Source organism: Centroberyx gerrardi, chromosome 6, assembly GCF_048128805.1.
Source record: "Centroberyx gerrardi isolate f3 chromosome 6, fCenGer3.hap1.cur.20231027, whole genome shotgun sequence".
Lineage (NCBI taxonomy): Eukaryota > Metazoa > Chordata > Actinopteri > Beryciformes > Berycidae > Centroberyx > Centroberyx gerrardi.
This window is the reverse complement of record NC_136002.1, coordinates 27,969,078-27,980,311: the sequence shown is the minus strand read 5'-3', so window position 1 is coordinate 27,980,311 and position 11,234 is coordinate 27,969,078. Positions and strand designations below refer to the sequence as shown.

At 40.4% G+C, this 11,234-nt stretch overlaps 2 protein-coding genes across 4 annotated transcripts; both read right to left on the bottom strand.

The window, feature by feature from the left end:
* Position 1: 1 nt before the first annotated feature.
* On the bottom strand, positions 2-1,929 carry b3gnt2l (UDP-GlcNAc:betaGal beta-1,3-N-acetylglucosaminyltransferase 2, like). The gene has a single exon (XM_071912535.2). It carries the CDS (start codon positions 1,788-1,790, stop codon positions 498-500), a length of 1,293 nt encoding a protein of 430 aa, XP_071768636.2. The 5' UTR covers positions 1,791-1,929; the 3' UTR covers positions 2-497.
* A 2,115-nt stretch (positions 1,930-4,044) lies between these two features.
* napab (N-ethylmaleimide-sensitive factor attachment protein, alpha b) lies at positions 4,045-10,435 on the bottom strand. 3 transcript variants are annotated; one of them, XR_011785131.2, is made up of 11 exons: positions 10,215-10,435; positions 9,297-9,601; positions 8,402-8,448; positions 8,200-8,277; positions 7,865-7,920; positions 7,499-7,583; positions 7,281-7,385; positions 6,980-7,048; positions 6,104-6,154; positions 4,403-5,370; positions 4,045-4,357 (listed from the first exon to the last, which is right to left on the bottom strand). XR_011785131.2 is itself a non-coding variant. In XM_071912511.2 (11 exons), the coding sequence occupies exons 1-11, from the start codon at positions 10,310-10,312 to the stop codon at positions 5,269-5,271; spliced, it is 888 nt and encodes a 295-aa protein (XP_071768612.2). In that variant the 5' UTR covers positions 10,313-10,435; the 3' UTR covers positions 4,046-5,268. The 3 variants fall into 3 exon arrangements, 2 of the variants coding, with proteins under 2 accessions (XP_071768612.2, XP_071768611.2); XM_071912511.2 differs by having other exon boundaries at positions 4,046-5,370; positions 9,297-9,413; positions 9,522-9,601; XM_071912510.2 differs by having other exon boundaries at positions 4,046-5,370.
* Between the last annotated feature and the right edge of the window lie 799 nt (positions 10,436-11,234).

Genomic DNA, 11,234 nt, shown 5'->3' with positions numbered 1-11,234 from the left:
ATTTCCATTGTTATTTTTATTCAAACTCAATATTGGCAGGAATTGAGGTCCATCACAACAGTCTATTTTCCCCTCACATCTAAACAGTGTTTTCAAGATGACTTGGAAGTGAAACATTTCCAACCGCAACACTTAAAAAGTTATTGTCCTCATGTCGAAGTGTAGAAAATCCACAGGCTCATGTTAAATTCAGGCTGGAATAAGAAAAAGATGGTGCTGTCTTGAACGTTTCTTCAGCTTTGCAAGGTTGAAAATGACCTCTGTAGTCTTTACAACATGCCACTCAGCCCAATCAATCTTTTATTAGAATTTCTTAACAGGACAGCTTTGCATTAGCTTGTCAGGCTTGCGTGTTTCATGCTACACGTTCCTGAGTCCTTTCAGGATGTGGACTGTGGGGACAAATGAGGAAGCAGTAAAGACGCAGTGTCACACATAGCTTTACCCCTTCCGTATTTCTGCGTGCTTTGCTAAACAGTCCTGTTCGCCAAGTCAGCTCAACATGTCAACAACGGGCTGTGAATGCCCTTCCACAGCCTCTTAATCTGCTCTGGGGTGCGCTGGTGAATCAGCATCAGATCTTTATGGACACACATGTTCTCACGGTCCTGCTCCGGCACATCAAAGGTATGAAAGCCTTTATGTGACACAGGAGAAATTCCCAGAGCCTTGAAGCACATCCCAGTGTAGACATCATCAATGGGGAAGAAGGGGATGACGTAGGAGATGTGATACAGGGGTTGCAGCAACGCTCCCGAGATGAGGAGACCGCCTCCGCCAGCGTAAGCAGGGTATGGGCCATCGTAGAAACTCAGAGGAACGTAGTATTTGCTTTTGGGGTCCCTGACGGGAGTGGCCGTGCTGATGACGTGTCCAACGTAGGACTGAGAGGCCTTCGAAGGCTCCAGAGACTGCAGGTAGCCGAGTATCGCAGGTGTGTTGACAAATACGTCATCGTCCCCGCTGAAGACGAAGGAGACGTGAGGACAGTTTCTCAGCGACCATTCGAGGAACACGTTCAGTTTGAGTGTCAGATTCAAAAGGGATTCGTGGAAGTCCCACTGAAGGAGGTCTCCGAACCGCTTCGCTTCAAACGACAGCAGCGGGCCGAGATCAGGATCATCCAGTGTTAAGCTACCCAGGAGAAACACAGTGCGCACTCTCAGTCCACTCTGATACACCCCTTCTCTCGCCCAAGTCTCCCGCACCGCCTGTCTCCGCACAAAGTTCCTAGGATTTGACTTGATAGCAAAAAGGAGGAAGGTCTGGTGGTCTGCCTCCTCTTCGCTGGATGTGCACTTGTTGGGTTGGTCAATCAGGGTCGGAGGAAATCTGCAGTTCATGGCTCGCAAAAAGTCCCGGTGCAACATGGGGTAGGAGGTGAAGTCGTGCACATTTGTTTGCAGAAGCTCTTGATTCGTCTCCTTGCACCAAGACCAACTCGCATCGTGTCTGAAGGTATAATCCCCCTTGTCCAGCCGCCTGAGGATGGAGTGCAGCAGGCGGTTCCAGTAGGCTCCGTTCTGAGGGACGGCCTGTCTGAAGCTGGCAGAAAGAGACACATTGTGGACATCAGGGTGAGGGGTGGCGGTGCTGCCCCGCTTGGAGTCTAACGGGGGGTCTTGGGGTGTAACGTCGCTGTCATGGGCCGGCAGGGTGGTCTGCTTCGGGATGTCTTCCGGCAAAGCCCTACGACTATAGGTGGTCTGTAGGTTCAGAGTGGAGTAGAAGAAGATCAGGACTAAACTGCTGAGGAGAACCATAGCAATGAGGGCTTGAAAACGCCTCATTGGTTCCGGGTAAGTAAACCAGCAGAAAAGTGAACCAAATTGTTTGGCGGGCCGTTCCTAGAGTGAGGTCATCGCTTCAGGAGAGAACTTCCTGGAAAGTGATCTGGTCTGCGGGTAACGCAGACTGGCAACCAGTGGGTGGACCTGTCAATAGGAAAAATACTGATGTGATCTGGACATAGATGCAGCATACTGTCAAGACAAACGCTGCAAATTGTAAAAAAAAAAATAAAAATGATAATAACATGGCTGGTTGATGTTTAAGAGCAAAAAGTTCAGTATTCATGTGATATTTTATGCACTTTTAAAAAAGATGTGTCATTGTGTCACGCATTTGTGTTACTTCTAAACATAAGATATGTTAAAAACAGCATATGTTGTGTTTAAATGTATTGTCATTCCTTCATGTTGTGTTGAAAAGTAACACAAATGTGTGCTGTCCCAGAGAAGACACACAAAATGGCATTCTTTGTTAGTGTGGTGTTGCTCACCAGAAAAGTCCATAGTGTTCACACAAATAAAATCAATTTAACATTCTCCTGCTACATTTTGTTTTGCAGTACATACTTTAAATATTAAGAAATAATGTAATCTACTGATTCTTATTGTAAAATGATCAATTTACACAATAACTTAACTGATTAAATGAGTGAAACCATAGCCTATTTTGTTTGGAATAACATTTTAGGTTTGAAATAAAATGGAACAAAAGCTATGCATAAACCCATAGACAAATACCATTTCAAATTTAGATGCCACTTGTTCTATGTGTTATTCAAATAGATTTCTTAGTCGCCTTCAAAAAGCATTCTCCCCCTTTGACATTTAGCACATTTTGTTATACTTTCAAAATGAGTGATCTATGCAAAGCCTATTGGTGAAATGAGATGCATGGAAATGTATTGTGGCGTTCAGCGGGGGGCGACGACTGTGGTGATAATAAACCACTTCCTCATCACGATAGCTGCAGTAGAGTGTTAACAGTCACTTTCTATAATTTAAGCCCATAATTTAATTCTGGGTGGGCTAAAACTGCATGTGCGTGAAAAGATCCAACATATATAAATAAGATGTGTTTTTTGGTTGTTTTTAGTGGACTGGCCTGTGCAGTTAAAAGGCTTAATACTTATGTGATTCTGTAATGAAACCCTGTAGTGTAATAACTTTATCTGCAACAGGAGATGTGGTCTTATAAACAGGTAGGCTAATCTAATCTCTGCCACACTCCTGGGATGCGCTCACACTCACCTTTGCTATCTCAAGTGTTTAATTAGAGGCAAATCCTCGTCTGGGTAAACTTGAACAACAAAGGGGTTTCATCCCTGAGGGGCCTGACTGTGACTCGACAGCTTCACAACGAACAGCACACAGAGGGAGTCTGTGAACCTGGAATATTAGATCGAAAACTGAAATAAATATTCATATTATGCCATTTCTGTCAAGTTACTAATTTATCAAGTTGCTTACATGCTTTCAAAAGAAGCGAGAAGCAGATCGATACAGGCATGGCTTAAAGAAAGAAGTGGGCGTATGGGCACGGTCACCGAATTAACTTGGAAGTTAAACTAGAAAAGGTTAAATTTTCAGAAGCAAATTTGTGTGCTCGCTTCAGTTTGAAAAGTTAGAAAGTTTAAGGCATTAGAATTTAAATGTGTTTAGAGTTTGTTCACTTGGAGCTTAAGTAATTAATTTCTTAGCCAAAAGTCCTGGAATTATCAATAAGAATAGGTAAAGAAACAGAAAACAAAGAAAGAATTGGGCGTAGGCACTTGTCACCGAATCAACTTGCAATTAAATTCAATAAACCAGCGTAAACTGTATAAAAGACGAGCACAGATGCAGTTAATTATCTCTGCGGCAGGTGTGACCGCTTTAGTTTCAAGCGGAACCAAACAGAAATTAAAGCATGTCAGTTAATTGTACAGACAATCACAAATAAGATACAGAAGTAACAAGTAAAGTTAGAGAAACACTTACCGAAGGCTCGATCCCAAAAACAAAAATCTACTTTAAAAAAAAAATGGATGCAAGGATGAAGCGGAGATCAGACACACCGAGAGGTCCAATCGTCAATTAAAGCTGCAGGCGAGCAAAACAGCTGACTACCATTTCTTTTCTTTTTATAAATTCTGCTTCATTTTCATACTTTCACGAGCTGAGGAGGAAGAAGCTGCAGCTGTGTGTGACTCGCAGTTATTTGATGTCTAACGGACTGCATATTGACTTCAAAGCGCCTGGATAGAGGCAGGTGGAGGCCACACCCATGATGATACACTGAACCCAAGTTTATTCAACCTTATCACAGGAAACATCAATGATTTACAAAGAGTTTTCATATATTTTAAGACCATCAGGAGGGTTAATGTGACAAAAACAAAAATTTGCCTGTACATGAACACAGTGTTCAGATCAATAAAGCTCATTTTTCCTCAATGTATTGCATCGTGTTGCAGGCCTAAAAATGCTTTTTTTCCAGCCTGATTAGTTGACAGAAAAAAATAAAATAAAAGTCGGACCGTCACAAAAACAAAACACTTCAGACAGAACTGCTATACAATGGAAAACGGCTGCACTAGTTTTCCCATCCATACCAAACCCAAGCAAAGGTTCACATGAAGGTGACGAGCTCCTTTCATCTTCTCGTTTGTGGAATAAAAGCATTTTATATGAAAGTGACAAATTTTAACAATGAGAGAGCATTAATAGATATATATACGCTTCTAAAAGCATGAATTTTCATCAAATCTAGCTGTCCACAAGTCCTGAGAATTTCGCAGTATAAGGCAGAGGGGGTTTTTGCCGTGAAATAACCTCAGAAATTATTGGCCTCTCGGGTTGAGAAGCGCTGCAGCCCAACATGGAGGCCTGCTGACTCTCTGGAAGCACCTTTTAATTAGAGGTGTCCTGATATGACAAAAGTTCAGGGGACCTACAGTATATTTGAGTTCGCAAAAGCACCAACAGCCAATGCGTGTGCTTTTGTTGATATTGGCATTGTAGTCATTTCAGTTTATTCCAAAGCACATACTGAAAATATATTTTGTAGATCTATCAGTTGGCATCCTCTCATCCATTTTTTGTAACATGAAAAATAAAACATCATCATAGCAGTGTGCTGGTATTGAGTATTTGGTATTGTGGCCCAATTCGGAGTATTTTAACTGGTACCGGGCCAATACCTGTATCATAACAATATACACTTTATGTACTGTGTGCAGCGTGCACCCAGGAAACTAGTGTTCATACGTCTTAAAGTCATCATTATTGAGCATTAAGTTCTCAAAAAAGGAGTTGAGCTGATTTAAGAAGGAGGAAAATACTGCACATGGTAGGAAGGACACAGTATTTGTAAAGGAACATTAAGGGTCATGGTCAGAAAAGCAAGATTGTTTGCTGCGAGAATGGAAGTGAGAGGATCAAGGTAGAAAGAGGGATGCAAATAGGTTCTTGAGGGCTTGAAGATGAGCGGGCGGGGGAGTCAGCGCAGGTCGCTCTCGTCCTCCTGTATGGTTTTCTTGATGCGGAGCAGCATGGTGGTGAGCCACTGATCCAGCCGGGAAATGGTGTCGTACTCCTTCACCTGGGAGATGGAAGGGTTAAAAAAAAACTTTGAGTTAGTTGTAATGGTGTGGCATTAGTTATCTTCTGCTGTCGTTATAAGTGTCTTTTATTATATTATCATTACATAAGTTAATGACAAAAACAAACTGAGAACAACGGCCACCTTGTACCTCATGGGTATTGCAGTTATTCATTGCTAAAGCCCCTCGGTCAATAATTACCTAACCTTGTAATAAGTGTTATCCTTTATTCCAGCACCAACGGATCATCATAAAGAACACTGCTTAACATATTATAGACGTAATGATTTTATAATATCAGTGAATGTGGGCTTATTTGGGCATTCTGTGTTTCTGTAAAACATTCAAACAGCTGCTTGTTGACTCGTCCAATTTCATGTCACACTTTTCAAGTTGAACTTCATTTTATGACGGTGCTGGTTTGTTGGCCGCCATAAAAAATGAAAGACTATTAGATTAGATTATTAAGATTCCAATCACAAAAAAACTTTCCATCGCTCTCCTTAGCTTTTATTCCATTACCCTTTTCCTTACACTCTGCTCTTGCAGGATCGTTTCATAGTAACAGGAGAACTGAGAGGGCACTAAGGTTCATAGATTCAGGAATATTGTTAAGGCACTATGGTGGTCTGGGAATTTAAACTTTTTCTACTGTTGCATTCATTTCAAGTCGCTCTGGTTAAGAGCATCTTCTTAAATGTGTACATTCTAAGATTTTAAACATCCACTCACCGAATCAGTATAAGCTTCCACGTTCTGTTCTTCGTAGGCATCTAGAAGTTTCTGTTTAGAATAAAAACAATTTAAAAACAGCCATTACAATATAAATACAGATTAAAAAGCAATGCTATACATCAGTAAAGCAATCCATAGACAAACAAGGACACACAGTGTCACAGATTTGCAGCAGCCAAGACAGTTCAGCGGTGTTGCAGAGAGGAGAGTGAATGATCCTGCTTCAGTCTGTAGACGGTGCCATGCCTCCTAACGGCCACTAGAGGTCAGACAGGCTGACAGTGAGGATGTGAGTGAGTGAGTGAGTGAGTTACTTTCCAGGTGACCCATGAGTTGCTTCGCATCTAAAATGCACTTGAATTGTTAACATTGAATGATAAAAAACAAAATAAAAAAAATAAAAATAAAAAACTTTACAGGAAGGGTTCCTAAGCTCAGTACATGCAGTTAGAATAATAGCTGCATGTACCCAATAGAATCCAGTTGGAATAATTGTATGTTGTAACCAGACTGAGATACCAAACCAATAGGTTACAGTCATACTGGGTATGGCTATCTCACTAATGTTGTCTAAACCTGTCTGTCTGTATGCCTGTAAGCATTACAAAATGATCAGCCCTTACCATTTTACAGTTTTTAACTGACAGAACCAAATATGTAAATGTCAACATGGCTAACACAACAGCCTCACCAAAATACAAAAGGATCTAAAAATCTGTGATTTGGATGTGAATCTGTGAGCAGTGGACGAGTACGTACCCCATCAGAATGTTTCTCCCTATTAGCCTCACCTCTGGTTGTATCTGTAGGATTATCCTATCTGACTACTAAAGGATTTTTGACAAAAAAAACAAACAAAGAAAGAAACCTTACCTTCAGCAGCTTGCATTCTCGAGAATCCGAAAAGGCTGGGAACATTTCTTCATACTTCTGCACAGCAAGCTAGGTGACAGTAAGAAGATGAATATTAGAATAGATGCTATCCTTCCAATTACATGGACATTTTTTTTTTGGTATGAAGATGTATGTATGTATGATTGTATGTATGATGTGAAGTATGCTGTCTATGTAAGTGGTGTTTTTATTAAGTGACACAGCAACACAGAGTCCAAACTAATTTCCCCACAGGGACAATGAAAGTGTATCTTATTAAAACGTCTTGGTCAGGACTTACTTTTGCGTTCAGCATGTCTACACAGAAGTGACAGAGCGCGGCCTTGAAGAAGTGGTCCTTGGCACTGTATTTCAGCAGCGTACTGTCCATTGCATGGGTCCCAACCTGAAGTCAGACGGTACAGTTCCATGGTTATTCCGTTACCAGAGGCTCTGAGCAACATCTGTCATTTTAAGATGAGTGTAGTAAAGGTGACGGTGTGTGTTGTGTTATCTCACCTGTTCGTAGATCTCAATAGCTTTCGGGTACTGCTCCAGCTGAGCTGCGTAGGTTGCAACTTTCAGAAGGCACTTGTTCGCTGAACTGAAAAGAAGAAATCAAGAAGCTTTTCAGTACACACACAGATTCACAGAGGTCAAAGGTCAAAGAGCACTAGGTCATGATTATTTGCAATTTATTTTCAGAATGATAAAACAAATAAGTGAAGAAATAAAAATGGTCATAAAATACAATGATTAAAAACACAGAAAGGTAAAAAAAAAAAAAAAAAGCCCAGACAAATGAGCTTTTAAAAATAAAAGAAAGAAAGAAAAAAGACAAACAACAGCAATAGATGTTAAAAGTTATTAATTTAAAATAGTCACCTGGTGGATTCTTCACCTTTGTAATAATCTGCTGCCTGTTCATAATGAGCAATGGCCTGCAGAAAGACAGCAAACAGTTAAACATACTAATTTAACACCGAAAATACCCTTGTAATGTGCACTGATTGGACTTGGGCTTATTATTATTTTAAAAAAAGACCTTTCACATGGCATTGTAAAGAATGAAGAATTTTGAAACAAACAGAAACTACCTTTAAATAACTGTAGTAAAGATAGATTTGAAACAAGAATCTACTTGTTGACACCATTATCCCTCCTGGATGAACAAATAAAATAAAATAAGATGAAAAACGAAGATGAATATTTCATCTGACCTTGTCGATGTCCACCAGCTCAGTCTCAAATATTTCAGCAATGGTGATGTGATGTTTGGCGGCGATGGTGAACCGCCCCTAATCCAAAACACACAGGAGAGAAGGGATCAATAGGAGGAGGAACATACTAAACTGATGCTAAACATAACAAGAGTTTATGACAATTTAAACTGAGCATCAATCACTGTACATAGGATCTCACCATGTCGGTGTATATCTCAATAGCTCGGTTTAGACAGTTTATGGCCTCTGTCGGGAGAGAAGAAGAATAATTAGACAAATGACATGTTGTAAGAAATATTCACTTCACAGAGCAACCCAAGGAATGCAGTACATGTACATTTTACATTTACATCATGTTAGGCTTCTACAGTAGCTGACGCTCTCCTAGGTCACCAAAATTACAAGCAACCAGTCGTGTGAAGTGCAAGGGTCAGAGCCACAACACCCTGACAGTATTCCTGTCACTACAGAATGATCATGTAAAGATAAGAGCTGGGAACAGCTTTTCTTCTGAGAGCAATTCGACTGAGTAGAGGGGATGCGAAGGGGATGTGAGGTGATTCTTGGTCAAAGTGCATAAAAGATGGTGAACGTTTGGCTTTATGTCATTCCTTTTTTTATACATTTCCCACAGTGCAAAGCAAGAGGAAAACAAGAAGAACTGTCGCAACTTTGTCTTTAAACCAAAGTGCATGAACTGCTCACTCTTGGAAGCCGATGGATGCTCTTCAAAAAAAGTTTTATTGATGCAGTTAAGACCAACATGCCTTCATCAGGGTTACATGGAAAGATTTAAGCTCAACTGTTCTTTTTTCATGTAACCCTGATGAGGGCATTTTACTTTTTAGGCATTTTACTTACTTCCATTTTTTAAAGCATTCCATGTGTTGACATCCACATTTGCAATTTCAGACAAACTAAGAAGAGGCAAACTGCACTGTGGGACGGGCCAAGAATAGTGTTAAAGCTTTTTGGCGGGGAGGATTTAATGATGTGAACATGGTCCATTGTAACTAGTACAACAGCTTGTAAAATGGATATTACAAGTGAGCTTTGGGTGTCATATATCCTGACGGTGACACGTAATGATTTACCTTGTGGATCAGCTTTTTTGAAGGCGTTTCCAGCATCTATGAAGTTGGTTGCCGCATCATGTTTGCTCTGCATTTGTAGGTGAAAGCGAGCAGCTTGGGAGAAGGCATTTCCTGCAGCTGAAAAGCAGATTTCTAATGTCAGAGGAATTAAGGGACATAAAACAATAAACAATAAAAGGGCAATGGGAGCCATTACACTTGTGTAAGCAAACAATGATATCTTACCACACCAATTTTTGGCCATCTTGTACATATTGGCAGCTCTTACATACATGTCACAGGCCTCTTCCATCTTGGAGGAACCACTGTGTGACAGAAGATACATTTAGTTAAACCAGGAGTCTTTGATTGTAATCAATTTTGATTCAAATTTTCACTCTTAGGCAGGTATGTGAAATTAAAGTTTCAGTTAATATTTCAAATTCTGATTTTCAGGATTGCTGTCTTTGGCCTGGCTCCTACGGACTCTCATCGCTCGTATGGATGTTGTTTACATGCGCAAATTGTCGCCTTTAACAGCACATATAAGTTGCTTAGCTAGATTTTAGGTTAAGTTGTAGCTTTATACAGAAATATAAACACATTAAACCCATTTGAATCGTTTAAGTTGGCTTTAATTTGTTTTAATCCCAGGTGTATGTTCAGCAGTGATCCGAGGCTAGCTAACGCTAAGTTAACTAGGTGACCTAACGTTACAGCGATGACAGCAACTGTCCCACTAGCCAGTGGTACCACAGTTTCAGCAGGGATTACACATAAGAGAGGCGCTCGGGTACAAATCAGCCTATGGACAGTTCACGTCCCGCCGTAGTGGTTTTACGTGTTTGTTTTTGCAGATCTAATGCTAACTGGTTAGCTGGCAATCTCTTCCGCTTAGTTGGCCCACAGCTTCACAACACTAGCTAGCTGAATGCTCACCCAAACAGCGCTCCGAAAAACGACTGTGATGATTTCATTTTCTTTTCGGCCTCAGCTATCAAGGCCGCTGCTTCCTTTTCTTTTCCAGAATTGTCCATTTTCGTGTCACTGCTCTTATTTTTAAGATGAATACGTTACAATGAGAGTCAACAAAGTACTGTTTGTTATGTATTGCCAAGTAGCTAGCAGCTAGTTTGCCTTGTCACATCACCAGCCGCAGTGTAACCGTCACCTCTGTCATGTGACATGGGAGCAGTAGCTGTGTTGATGCTGCCTTCATGTGCTGCTCATAAGCTCCTACTGCTGCCTTTACAAACCGTGAATATAACTTGTGCTTTTAGTCGGAAATAACAAAATGAACCCTGTAACATAAGTAATGTTTTGGTGCTGTTGTTTTATTTTAGAAATCAGGCGACTCAGAGCAATTTCATGCCGCAGTAGAAAAATGTCATGCAAGCTAATTTATGTTATTAGCCAAAAGTTGTATATCTCTGACAGCTAAAGGTTAACCAGAGTGAAAATACGAACATGCAAAATACTACTCATTTAAATATAATGTCAAACAATAACTTACACTAATAAAATATATCACTTTTACCATCAATTGTTGACACCTCTACTGACATGCAAGTACCTATGTTTCCGACAACACGTGAAGGCAGCTTGTGATAGATTGCTGATGGGCTGAAGGAAATGGTAGCCTCCTCCTCTCGGTGTTGGTCAAATCTAACTTGACCTGGGTGTCTGTTGTCTGATTTCCAAAGCCATGCAAAAACATGTTAAGCCTCGCTGTCACATGAAATAAACATGAGACCAGACACACGCTTATGTAGAACATAATGTTCAAGGTATTTGTGTCAATTTGTTTTGATCTTACACATCTTATTATGAAAAGTTTATTAGTACTGACAATTAATGATGAGAATAAAAATAATAGTACTAATAATAGACCTAATTAGTGGTTGTATAGAGCGTCTTTTTTCTTGTCTTTCTGAAAATCTGAAAATCTCAGTTAATGAG